We start from the raw sequence: 14,423 nt of genomic DNA, 5'->3' as shown, positions 1-14,423 counted from the left end.
ATTGTCAATTAAAGCGTCCAAAGTTAAGCAGGGGACGCTTTTAGCACTTAAAAATTTGGATTTTTCATTAAAAGATGAATTGAAGTTGGTCGTTGCAGTACATAGAAAAGGTATACTTCTGCAATGCTGTACATAATAGGTCTTTATTATCCGCTTTTGGCGTTTGATCCTTTTTTTACTCCCAGTATTTGTTGTTCTTTTAGAATATGATATAAACCCCTTTAAAAATCAGTCCTTTCAATGTCTGTATAAGCTTCTCCATACATGGAATACTGCTTTTATATAAACTTTACGAGCAGCCCCAGCTATATCCCTTTTTTTTAAAAGAGAGGGTCTGATTCATAATTTGTAGATTGGGGAAGTATAACGGTTCTCCACAGATTGCGGAATATTTTAAACGCAACCGGAAATTAAGCAAATACATATATTGACATAAAAAACTTTCAAAAAGATAACTTTCGTATCTTAGATAAGGTATGCTTTGACTTTCATAATAAAATCTGAGCTATATTTTTTTCGGACGTGTTACACGTGTGCGTTATCAGCCTGGTAAAACAGCGAAGAAAATATACGTACGAGCATCCAATATTTATTTCTTTCATTTAAAACAAATAGAATTGACTCCAGACTATCAGGTTAGATGATGTTACTTTTACTGAAAAAATTAAGTCGTTAACTGAATGTTTTGTTTCGTTTGGTTCTGGGGAATGGTAAATTTTCTCCGTAAGGACAGCTTGTTTGGGGACATGATAGAACGTTGGCTTACAGGGGTCCGCATTCAAGTTCCCATTGATCAATTTATTGATCACACCGTGATCTACTGCTTGTTAGATGGAACAGAAAAAAGGTATATTCTGAGAAACAAGAGGAAACGTTCTGTTTTTGCAATGTAAGACATCAATAAAATCAAAATTATTAAGTGATCTGACGTGTCATTTTTAGTGAAAACTACTAAACACACTAAAATTGGACGAACAGTTGAAATATAATATATAAAATGTTTTTCCTTAAATATGTCCATTGTTTTTACTTCATGTAAAGATAACTCACCTTTGTTTGAATCGGAACCTTAGTATCATTAATCGATTTTTGAAATGTTGGTAGACAAACTGGTCATTGTTAGAATAAGTTAAAGTGAGCTATCAAATGAATTTCAAGACATTGTATATGATTTCACATTATTAAAGAAAAAAATGAGACGTGTGAGAGAGCAAAACCTTATGCTGTTTAGATGATATTTTATAAACCAGTGTGAGTAAAAGCTCAAGATGAAGGGAAAACAATCATTTCTTTCTTAACGTTTGTCAACAAAGGTATAGATACAATAGAACAGGCAATGAAAACGAATATCTCCGTAAAGTCCTTTCTAAAGATCCCAAGTACCGAGAACCACGCTCTAAATTGGAATTATAACTTTAAAGTTCTTATGGATGCCGTTGAGAACTACGCAAGAAAATAGATTAAACGAGAACAAGAAGACATTGATTCTCTGTCGAGTGGGTAAAGGTGTGAGGTCATTGATTGTGAAACGTATGGAAGTTTTAGTAGGTCAATGATTGTCTATGCAAACAACATTGTCTTTGTCTGCAAAACATATTACATCAAATGTTTACCATCAGAGGTAGACGCAAACAATAATGGCAGTGATAAGACCTATACTGCCACTACACTCTCCAAAGAAGAGATAATGGAAAATCATAAATCTGTGGCATCCTCTTTTGGTCTGTCTACCAAAGACGATGATTGTGATCAACCGTCTATGTACGGGATTTCTAAACTTCACAAGGATCTATGCAAACAACGCTACATATAATCCGCAAAATGTACCACCAAACCTCTTTCAAAACTTTTAACTTCTATACTCACAGCTATCAAAGCTGTCCCGAGGATTCCTACCACAATATTTGTTACACCCGTAGTGGTATTAATTCACTATGGATCCTGAAAAAAATCGTTATATCGTCTGGAAATTCACGATTATTATCAGAATACAATAACATTAAAACCTATGATTTTTAGACTCTTTATACTTCTATTCCCCATACTCAAAATCCCGACTCAAAAACATTATACATCGTTGTTACTCCAAAAAAGACGGTACACCTACATAAAAATATGCAGTTCTTGATAGAGATTCCTCATACTTTGTTAAAAAATATTCAAATCATCTTCCAAATATACCGAAGAAGATGCTTTTTTAAAAAATGGAGTTTTTGATCGACAACATATCTGTTCACTGTGCTGGACGCGTTTTTCAACAAACGGTCGGCATTCTAATGGGAGAACATTGTTCTTCTCTGCTTGCTGACCTATTCCTCCACTCTGATGACGCTGACGTTATAGCTGATCTAATCCAAAAGAAGGAACGTCGTTTAACTAGTTCCCTTGAGTCCTTCAGTTTATGCTATATAGGTGACGTATTATCGTTAAACAATCCTTGTTTCGGGGATTTAATATATCGCATCTACACCAAAAAAAACTTGAGAAAGAATACTTCAGACATTGCGAAGTCGAAGTCAGCCTCATATCTTGACCTACACTTAGCGATCGATGGTAAAGGAAAACTATTGACCAAACTATCAGACAAATGCGATGATTATTCATTCCGTGTTGTCAGTGTTCCTTTCATCTATGGCAACATCCCTTCAGCACCTGCGTATTGATTTTTCATATCACAACTCATACGTTACGCAAGAACTTGCCGTAACTACGCAGACCTTTTTGTATTGCGCTAGACTTCTTACAATTAGGCTTCTGGAACAGGGTTATGTTGCTACAATATTGAAGTCATCACTACAGAAATTATAATCGTCATCGTGAACTCTGGATTGTTACGGTGAATCAATCTGCACCATGGACACTGCTTTGTTCAACGTGTCATAGTTTTCCTTTCCACTTTCATCTACCCCGGACTTGACTTTTTATGGGCAACTCGGCGGATGTTTCTAGAATAGAAGAGGACGCGTACCTTACCGGTGCACCTGTTCCATGCTCCCAGTTGTTATCGGAGTCCGAGTTGCTCATTTACTTTTGTTACTTTATATGTATTATTTTGGTTATTTTATGTTCTTTATTATTTGTGTGGTCTTTGATTACATTCTTTTTATTCCGCTAGAATCTTGGTTTGCTTGATTACTCCTTAATAATTCTGGCTTCTAACTGTCTTCGCCCTTTTTTCTTATAAAAGGATTTAATTAAGGACAAACGAAGAGTAATAACAATAGCTGAACTGATAAAATTTAGGCAGTAGTCAAAAGAATAGTCAAATGAAAAATTCTTTTAACAAATGGCAATATCAGGGTAATAACCAGAAAGTTGGAAAACTCGGCAATGGTCGTTTACTAGTGATCTTGATTTGCAGCAGAGATAAGTTTTAAGTCATAAGACAACTATATGACAATCGCCACGATTCAAACTTCCAAATTTGTCAAGTGTCGTCTTCGTTTGTTTTGTCCTCGGACTTTCCCCTGATCGGACCTTAAAGTTGCGTTATTTGCATCAGACCGGTACGTTCAATGAAAATACAAAACAAACAAAGCACAAAAACAATACAAAAAACATAAAAGAACAGCACAAAAGCTAAACATAACTTATTATACTCTTCAATGTTTCTTGGAAGATTTAAACACATATGTCTAATCAATGCGCTATGCATTGCATTCTGTTAATGAGTCTGTAATCTGCAGATTTATGAGTTCTTTGAACAAAATGCATTCAGTAAATTATTCTCATAGTGAAAATACCATAATCATTAACATGCTTCATTAAGGTAAAAGTTAATGTTCCAAGAATGAAGTTATAGTATAATAAACGTTCATAAACAGGTAATAATTTAGATATAAAACTATTTTCGAGCGTTATACATCAAAGGGAGAATTATGTGTTTACTATCGTTACGTTAAAGGGAGTTGCTTTTTTCTCTGTAGCTGTTTTTGTAGTTGTACAGGAAAGTACATTCGTGAGACGTAGAAGGAAAAAAAAGCTTTAGAGCATACATTGAGCTAGTTTTGAACTTCAGGTTTTATACGTTTAATCAAAAGTCGTAGTTTTGTATGAGCGATAAAATAAATTGATTTACACTTGCTATAAAAGGACTATACATTTTGCAAAATTTTAAAGTTTTTATTTTCTTAAACCAATTCAAAGAACTTTACATCCTTAGCTGGATGTCTAAGTGAAACTGATGCTCTTGTTTCATGTTTCAATTACATGTGATTAAAATTAAAATTAATTATTTTTTGAAATTTTGCATTTGATTTCAAATGCTATTAAACAAAACTGGATAATAAAACCGAATCTGTTTTTTTTCCTGTAATCAGATAGTGCCCAAGTATGCAGTTTTTTTTTTGTTTTTTGTTTGTTTTGGTTGTGTTCTGTCTGCCGTATTTTATTGAACACTTGTTTTGTCTATTCCTGGTTATCGATGGGGACATGGCAGTCTTTATGATGAATGGTATATGTTTCTGTCACAATGGGACATTACAGACAAAAACTGGAAACGTCACTTTTATTGGTTCATCGATAGGCGAATATGAAATATCAATGCCTGAAATTCATTTTAAAGATAGGCAAACAAAACAGAATTAAAGATTGAGTGATGAAATAAAGCAGGAAAATATTCATGGTTTTTAACAACAATAGAATATTTACTTTGTCATCAATTAGTGAACAGGCTAAAGCTTTCAACTTCTAGGGTCTCGGGAAGACCTATCTTGAGTGAGTTACGTTTGGTTTATAATGTTAACGCAAATAATATGATGAAACAAAATTCATAAATAGAAAACAAATCATAATCTACCTACCGATACGGCGTTAAAGTTTTGTGGTAAGACGTTTGTCTTGTTTTTGACTTTTGTAGAACATCTTTCTGCGCAACAACTTCCTCCGATGCTTATTGAAGTAAAGATTTCACTGATCTGCTGGAAACCACAACAGCTGAAATTATAACGTAGGAAAAAGCTTTTAAATATTTTAATATGAAAGCCGAATTTCATTTATATGGCAATTTGACCTAATCAAATTTACTAATCTTAAAGAGTTTTTTTATACGATTCCACACATTCAGGTCGTAAATTGGTATCGCGCTGTCGTCCTTTCCTGTAAACAATTTGGTTTTCAGGTACAAACTTTAGAGAACATTTATTGGTTCCAATGAAATTGTATCTCAAAGTGAAATACCACACAAAAGGCTGGATGGGATTAATATTCGAGGAACTGATTTGAACTGTTTCGGAATTAGAGGTGAAAAAAGGCAATGACCAAGCATTTTTCTGGTTTACGCACAAAAACAGGGAGGGAACAAAAGTGATAGCCCTTATCATAAGAAGGTAATTCAGGGACAAAGACCAAACATGGAAAACAGACATACACAACGATCTTTGTGGTTAAGAGTAAAACACGCACAACAATTGTACAAATTACGATCTAATGCATTATCGAACTTTTTGTTGTTTACCTGCCAAAAAAAAAAAAAAATGAAGAAATAAACAAAATTTTGATTTTTTTGAGTTATTACAAATACTGTTTTGCTAGTATTCATTCTTTATTCTTATAATGCAAGTCATTGTTACAAACTATAAGCGATTTGGTATGCTGTACGATATCAACTTCTTGTCCTTTGGGACTTTGCCGTTTTCCACTGTATCAATTTATAGAGAAAATATGGCCATAACATAAACTCCCAATGAATGGGTAGAATAACTTGATTTCAAATTTCGTGTATGACTTGTTGAAAATACTCAGTTTCTTCTAAAATAATGAGTCATGATTGTTTTATTTTGTAAATTCTTCTTTGCGCTGATGTGACCGCTGATTTACAGATTATGACGCAATGGCATGCAAATGCTATTTAATCACCGCTGTTATTTTCACGCCGCAATGGACGAAGGAGGTTTAGCGCGCTGTAAAACCTAGATTCAACCCACCCATATCGTTTGTAGTGCCTGAACCAAGTCAGGACCATTGCAGTATCAGCTGCTCCGGTATTTTAATACCTATTTTGTCAGATTTATTTTGGACTGGACTTGATTATTGGTCAGATAAGTGCTCAGTAATTTTGTTGTTACCCTTATTTATAGATGGGATAAACCTTGTAATCAATATTTTGTACTGTCCAATATCAACTTCCTGTACGAGTAGGGGTTTACATACATAAACAACTCCTGTCACGTCATGTTTGCCATAGGCTATAATACTAATTTGTCGATAATTAATATATTAAAGACCTTACGTTCTAGCTTACAAAAGAAACATACAGTTCTTTTAATGGAATAAACTATACTCGTGTACACACAAAAAAAAAAATCCTTCTTTTTTCCATAGAATTGACTAGGCTATATAAATTATTGTATCATAGCATTATCAAATAATGTTTTGTTGTTTCTAATTTTTTTCGACATTTAAATTTGTGTTTTATTTAAATAATAAATGAATGTTGAACATAAAGATTCGTTGTAATCGTTTATCTCTTTCTCCTGTAAATTTCCACTACACTATTCCCAATATACTATTAAATGTGAAGGTAAAAAGGTAAAAACATCTGTAACTGTTACCCCACCTGTAACACACACAGATTACATGAAAATCTGAAACTTATTCAGATTTCAATTTATATCAATTGAATTAAATTACCATTTCGGACTCACAAGGTTCGAAAGAGGGGAGAAAGTAAAAAATAGAAACTATAATGACTTAACCATGCAACAAATTAGTTTTCTAATAAAAAATGCATCATAACCAAACGAGTATGGAATTGTAATTTGAACTATATTGCACATTGAACAAGTAACGACTTTAATCAGAAAAAAATAAATCTACTTAAATAAGTCCAAGATTTTCAAGATACTTTGATTGCTTCATCTATCCCCTAGGTCTTTGGGTATATCAACAGGATAGGCGATAGACTAATTCTTTCTGTAAAAAACATAGACGACGAAGTATAATTTTGTTCGTTTTTCCTATAATTTTCAACATTTCATTATAAGACAAATAACAAATAAAACACGATATCAATTTATGATGCATCTTTTCAAGTGCCACTAATTCATTAGTATTAGACCAAACGGGAAGCAGAATTACGATTACATTAAGAGTATCGTTAATGTCAAGCTCTTTATTCAATAAAGCAAAGTTTTATGCACAATGTATAGCAAATATATGTCATTTACAGCACCCCTTTAACCCATATATCAGCATCTACATGAAAAATAAAAAAAAAATAATAAAAAAAAACCTACTGAAGTGTATGCTACAAAACAACTTAATGAGAATATTAGCTCTAGCAGATTTGTCACATCAAAGGGAAAGATGTTTATTTTCGTTACCAATTAGCAAGCAAGCGAAAACATACCTTTCATTACATAGTTGTGAATGTACCTTGTAGTATCTGTATAATGTATGCAAAGATGGATGATACTACTTTTTGTACTTGTTTTGATTTTTGTAACTCTCCATTTTGAGTTCTTGAAGTTAATTAAAATAAGGAATAAAACGTACAGCTTGGTTTACATAGTGACGTGGTTACTGAAAGTTGTCTTAGATATTATAATGCTTTTGGCAATGTATGAAAGTTCTTAAGGTGACTGCTGATTAATGGGCGAATATTGTATCTTCCATGGAATAAATATATTTGTCTTTTCCCTCACATTGATTGTACATCGGTAACTCTTTGCTTTCTGCAATGCACAGTAACGGTTAGGCTGACTGCAAAGGTGTACTAGTTGACGTCAAAGCGGATAGTATACCTTCCTTGTTATTAATATATTTTTTTTCTCTTATATTTATTGTGCATCAATACCGATTTTGACATTTCACAACATTTACAAACTCTGTCTCTATTTATATTCGTTGTTCGTTTATGTATTACACATTTTAAATAATACTGAAAAAAATTTTCTTTTCGAAGAACAGAATGCTATAATTAGGGGGAAATCGCTAATTTGAAACTACACGAAAATAGATTTATCACAGAAACAGCGAACAAAAAAACAGGTTGGGAATTTTTCCGGTATACATTATTCTGTTCCAAGTATCTGCATAAACAATGAACAGATTTCTGTATGAAATATATAGAAGAAGGAACAATGCAATTAAGGCTGTCAAAACGAATGAAACAAAATCTCGTTCATTTGAATACCAAAATATTTTCGTTGAGTGTTTCAAAGAATAAAGACTACAACAAGTTCAAAATGAAAAAAAAATGTCATGTTCTCTTAAATGTTTAATCATTGTTACCTAGTTACCGTACTGAAGCAAGATGAAACTGTCTAGAAAGCGGGCGGTGTTAGTTCTGACTGGTTAATTGAGGTTACTTCTAATTAACATGTGCCAATTAACAAATGCAAGAAATGTTTTCATCCTTTGCTAAAGGTCATTTAGTTACACTCTGGTGTATTTGTAGATATCTTGATATAGCATGGTATTACAGTTTACATCATTGGAACTGAACATTTAGATATTATTGCAATGGTTTTAGTATTACAAAGAATACAAATAAATAGCTGTTTCAACTTTTAAACTGGCAAAATTGAAGTTTTAAAATTGCACATTTTTCCCTATTTCACAGTAGTATGAATTATATAATAATAAAACAATAACCATTGCACGCAATACATGTTGTCTAAGGTGATCTAATTCAATGAGTTTTGAACACATGAGTTGTCTCTTTTGTTGATATACTAGTATTACTTTGTCGTAAATTCACAAATCCGAAGCGAGTTTGTTTTGTAATCTTACTTTATGTGTTAATACAAATTTATGGATTCGGCAAGTGTTGCCATATGACGACAAATACTATTCTCTTACTGTTGTTGTAGGGTCAATTTCGTAAAAGAGTCCACTGCCTTGAACGGATACTTGCAGAGGAAAGACAAAAGCTGGCCGCGACTGAGAAGAAACTTGCCCTGGTTTCCACGGAAACGCTTTCTTCAGCCATGTCGGACGACGCTAAACTCCACGAACGAGAGAAAGAAATTCTCCAGAGTGACGTAAGTTGCTATATTTGAAAGTGTGGTAACTGTCAATATTAATAAATACACATAAATTGTTAAAAAGTAAATTCGTTGTGTATCATGGCTCCATGGTCACATTTTAATATCATTTTGACTTTCACATAACTTGTCTTAATTTGCCATTCAAGATAAAAATCATATAAATTGTGTATGGAATTGGTACTTTGCATTAGTTATTGCTCTGCATTTGTTAATTTTGATGGGAGATGGATGTATGGTTTTCTGAAAATGCTAATCTGTGTAGGAAAATGATGTTATGGTTATAATATTCTAACTGAAACTCACATGTTGAAATTAATTCAAACCTTAGGAGTTCCTGTGCAGTTATGAATTAAACTACAACTTTTTTTAAATAAAACTTAAGAAGAAGAAGAAGAAGATGAAAGGTTTATCAGAATTTCATTTCAAAACTGAATTCGTTAATTAGTGATGTTTATAATTACCATCTGATCAAATCCATTTCTCACATGTGTGCTGTCTTAAAACTAGGAAGTTTTAAACATTTTCATTTTGTGGGTAGTGCTAGGGTTACATGTAAGCTCGAAATAAAAAGGCATACGAAAAAACTATACAAGAAATAGGACGAGGAATTTTTCCATGTAACGCACAGTAATCAAAGAATCTAGCGGAAATTAAAAGAATGTAATTCAGGACAAAGACCAGACATGGAAAACAGACAAACACAACGAAAAACATAAAATAACCAAAATAATACCTACAACACAACAAATGTGAATAAGCAACTTCAATAAAAACTGTAAGTATGGACCAAGTGCACCGGAAGTGTATGCGTCCTTTGCTTTTTTAAGAAACACCAGCCGATTTGCGCATGAAATGTCAAGCCCTGGGTAGACGAAAGGAAAACTATGACATGTTGAATAAATTAGTTCTTATGGTGCAGATGGATACACAAAAAAATCTCAAAAAGTAAGTTGAATGTTTGGCCAACCACTGCTAGGATTAAACGAATATTGTGTTTTGTACCCGTAAAACAAGCACTAACTTGTGACTGTAACTGAATGTGTCAGTTTTTTGTAAGAATCAGACAAAATGTGAACAAAATCAGAAAGATGCATGTCAAAAACCAACCGATCTGACAATATAATTTTACTCAAAGATACTTTCTCTATCTGAAAGGATCATTATTGATTCATGTATTGCTGTATTGGCTCAGAAATTTTCAGATACTCAGATAAAACTTTCTAAATGGTGTTTTTGTTTTATACAATGTTTCACCCACTGCCTTATTCTTACTGAGACTGACTCAAGATGTCTGACTGTCATTAAAGTAACCTTGATTGGAATTTATTTCAAACTTTTGTTCATAGCTTTTAGAAACAAAGAAACACTTGAGAATAGCAAGTGATCAAATTCATGGTTTGAAGGAAAGAATTGTTAACCTGGAAGATGAAAATAAGAAACTGAAGAATTCATTTTGGACAAACCAAGTAAGTCATTCTACAATGACCACACATACACACACATTCATACATTTTATACTAGTCCAACAAAAGCACTCACTTAACTTTGATCATTTGGTCAACTCCATTAATCGCCTCAGTGCTTATAAAGTGCATTTGAGGAACATGTTCATGCACATACTTATTCGAAGACGATTTATCAGAAATCGGACACAATAAAATAAGGAAAAAAAACTTTATACTGATATAGTAATAAAGATGAGCGTTTTTTTTCAAGATATCATATAAGACGTTAAACAATCAGTATACCTCTCCACAATTAAATCGTTATTACTTTAAAGGGAGATAACTCAAGCTAGAAAGAAATCATAAAAGACAATGCATAATTCCGTACAAAATAATTCACATAATATTCAACGGCACGAAGTACATGAAGTTGTATACAGTTAATCTCTAAATAAACTATGCAAAATGAAGTTGTATACAGTTAATCTCCAAATAAATGCGAAAAATTGTAAAACATCCAAATTTCAAGAACTTTGAACGCATTTCCTTCTTTTATGTTGTAGAGTATGTAAAGTGATACCCTACAAACTTAACTAATTACCTCAATCAACACTAATTATAGAATCCTTCTCCTTTAATTACTGTCTCTTTGTACAGAGTTTATGCTTATTGCTTCACCCGTGTACCAAGTAGCTGTCACTTTTTTCGTTGAGTGCAATTGTATACTTATCATTTTTGATGCATTATGGAAGCGGAAACGTATCATCGAAAGTGAGGTTTACTCGAATTTTAATTTCAGAGACCCATGTTGATAAAGGCAAATATTGTATTCGATATTAAATGGTGTAAGAACCTCTTGTTTTTTTATGTTTGTATTATACTATCACTGCTATCGTAATCTTGTAATACAATTCATGGAACATTTTTTTTGTTTAAAAATGTTTTGACTTTTTTCTTATTTTTTGTGATTGTTTAATTCCTTTTATCATTATGGATATAAAAAACGTAGACGATTTAATTGATAATCAAGAACTTTGTTTCAATGACTTTTTCTACCTGTATACATGTGGTGTGTAACTTCTGAATGGTCTGGGATTAGTCCTCGGTAGAAAAGATTAAAATATCATATGTATACCCGATTTTACTTTAAATAATATATTGAAATAACCTTTTATCAGCCTGGATCAGACGATGATGAAGATGGAGCGACAACGCCCTCTGGTAGCATAGACACCGTCCTGTCACTCGGAACACACTCTGGAAGCCTCGATACAGTCCTTTCAGTGGGATCAGGAGTGTGTATTGAAATTTCAATTCCTTTCCAATAAAGACGTTATTACTCTTTCGTTTTTATTCATCTGCACCAATTTGTTGTGAATGCTTGATTTTATTTTTGTTCATTTAGTTGGTTTTGCATCAGGTTTTGCTTGTAAATGTTTGGATATGAATTTTCCAGCAAAACATATGGCGCAAAATAACTTTTTCAGAACTGTGTTAAAAGCTATAGCCGGTAACAGAGGGTAATCGAAATGCATTGTAAATAAACATTTCAGGGGCAGATTACTCAGTCAAAATCAAATAGCAGTCATTTCAAATAGAAAATGCTGAAACAATATTGTCAGATCGGTGGTTTGATTGAATGCATGTTTCAGATTTTACTAATTTTGTCTATTTCTTTCGAGTAATTGTACTTATTTTGTCATGTGATCAAATAGATTAAAATGAAATTCGTGCCACTTTTTACCTAATTTTATTCCATGTAAAATAAATAGCCATCTGTAACTTAATATTCAGTTTTATATCTAGCATGGCAGTGACCATATTGATAACACTATCAAACTCTACGACTTCTCTTAATTGCATTGATTTTATTAACTGCATGCTTTGAAAAATAATAATAAAAGCATAAAACGTAATTGGATTGCTATCATAACTTTCTTCTATTGGTTGTAATCATTTTATGTGTTTCTGTCTCACTCTCTTTTTGTCGCAAATAGTAACACAAACGTTTTTTCTTCGAGGAACTGATTCGGAATCGAATACATAACCTCAATAAAATGTTTTAATCAAAGTATATACTTTTAGGATGAACTTCTAGACAATGAAACGGAGACTTCAGACAAAAAACCGAATGACACTGAATTCTTCCGTCAACGTGTAACAAGTCTAGAAGCAAGACTTGAGGAGGTAAGTACCATTAACTTACTTTAATTAAAATTTATAGTATATCTTAATCTCAAACCTTATTTAATAACCTCACAGACATTCATGTGGTCCATGTTGGAAAATATGTTTAGATTTCTATTTATTTTCTGAAATAATTTTTTTGCGTACGGCCATCATAAATTGCATATTTAATCACATTTAGAAAAGCAGAGGACGCTTACCCTACCGGTGCACCTGGTCCATGCTCCCAGTTTTTAATGGAGTCCAAGTTGCTCATTTACTTTTGCTACTTTGTATGTATGATTTTATTTACTTTATGTTCTTAATTGTGTATGTCTGTTTTCCATGTCTGGTCTTTGTCCCTGGATTACATTCTTTTGAATACCGCTATAACCTTGGTTCCCTTGATTACTCTTTCACAGTAAATACGTAATTCTGATCCTTTCACATATATCTTTATTCAAATATCAGAGATTCATTATTCTCTTTTAATGGCTATATTCTTTTTCCCTTTAAGATTATTCCAAATGTAGAGAAGACATATATTTTGCACTAAATATTTATCAACCCCCACGTTTGAAGGTTGTTTTGTTCATGCCGTCCGTCCGTCCGTCCGTTCCAAGGTTTTTTTCAGCAATTTCTTTGAAACAGTGAAAAGAAAGTATTTAATCAATCTTTACATTATTCTTTATCATATAGTATCATTGTGCATTTTTGCTTTTCCATATTGTGACTGTCTTGGCTTTTTGATGGGAAACCTGGAATTGTTTCGACAAAAAAATAGTGTTATCTTCCCATCCGTAAAATTAATGAAACATGACAGGAGTTCGAAAAACCAATCAAACCTTTTTTAATCATATTATGTCATTGCGACCCTCTTTTTGCATATGAATGACGTTCGGGGTTTCATAATGCATAAATAAGACTTTACCAATTGTTGGAGAGAAGGGATTGCGTGTGTCATTGAATACCCTCTCTCTCCGGATTGCATTCTTTTGATTTCCGCTAAATCTTAGTTATCTTGAATACTCTTTATAACTCGTCAACAATCATCATATATAACACAAAATTTAAGGGAAAACTAGGTTGCAGAATTTTAAAAAAGGTCTATTTAACACATCTCGGCTGCTTTTTAGTAGAACTTCAGATAAGAATCATGCAAAATGTGATTCATGGTTGGAATGCGTAAAAAATTTTATTTTTTATTTTATCTTATTATTATTTTATTGAAAATGTTAAATACACAGATATTTACATGTCGCTTTTAATAGAAACCTTGATCTCAAGTGTCAGTCCCTGTAAAAATCAGGCGGTCGGTGAAATATGGTATGAAAAAAAACCCATCATTTTGATAGTATAATTTGACTGTTTGTACCATCAGAATCAAGGAACACAGACAAGATTTTCCTTTGCATACTCCATTGAGTTACAATGTCTTTGAAATTCACTAAAAATGAACATTTCAATCGCAGATAACTTTGCCACAAACCTCATTTTCGAAGATTCTATTGAACAATACCTACGTATCTTCCAATGATATTTCATTGCCACATTTGATTTTTCCCATTTTACTTGATTCTTACAAATACTTGTACATAAGAGATGTAAATCATATAGAAGGTACTGAATTATTCTAAATTAAGGGAGATAACGCTGTAAATGACATTGTAATACTTAATAGAAACTATTAAATTTTCAATGCGAATTATCTCCTAAGAGAAGACAGATTGTAATGAAAAAATGTGCAGTTTATCAAATATACCCATATTGCAACTTAATCCCAAAACTGAAGATGTATATCGTATTTTGGGGTTTAGCAAAA

The 14,423-nt window shown here is 32.5% G+C and overlaps 1 protein-coding gene across 6 annotated transcripts in view; it reads left to right on the top strand.

Moving 5' to 3' along the window:
* The window catches only part of LOC148598313 (uncharacterized), a 102,645-nt gene that overhangs the window by 68,010 nt on the left and 20,212 nt on the right, over positions 1-14,423 (top strand). For 4 of the 6 annotated variants that reach the window (XM_088561201.1, XM_088561198.1, XM_088561200.1 and 1 more), the window contains exons 6-9: positions 8,814-8,984; positions 10,337-10,456; positions 11,614-11,730; positions 12,521-12,622. In XM_088561201.1, coding sequence (XP_088417327.1) covers positions 8,814-8,984; positions 10,337-10,456; positions 11,614-11,730; positions 12,521-12,622 — 510 coding nt within the window. The remainder of the gene's footprint in view (positions 1-8,813; positions 8,985-10,336; positions 10,457-11,613; positions 11,731-12,520; positions 12,623-14,423) is intronic. The other 2 variants (XM_088561203.1, XM_088561202.1) reach the window with 1 other exon arrangement.

Source organism: Perna viridis, chromosome 14 (assembly GCF_037379345.1).
Source record: "Perna viridis isolate PV_CMFRI_1.1 ecotype Kerala chromosome 14, ASM3737934v1, whole genome shotgun sequence".
Taxonomy (NCBI): Eukaryota; Metazoa; Mollusca; class Bivalvia; order Mytilida; family Mytilidae; genus Perna; species Perna viridis.
The sequence above is the reverse complement of the archived record's forward strand: the minus strand, read 5'-3'. Positions and strand labels throughout refer to the sequence as shown.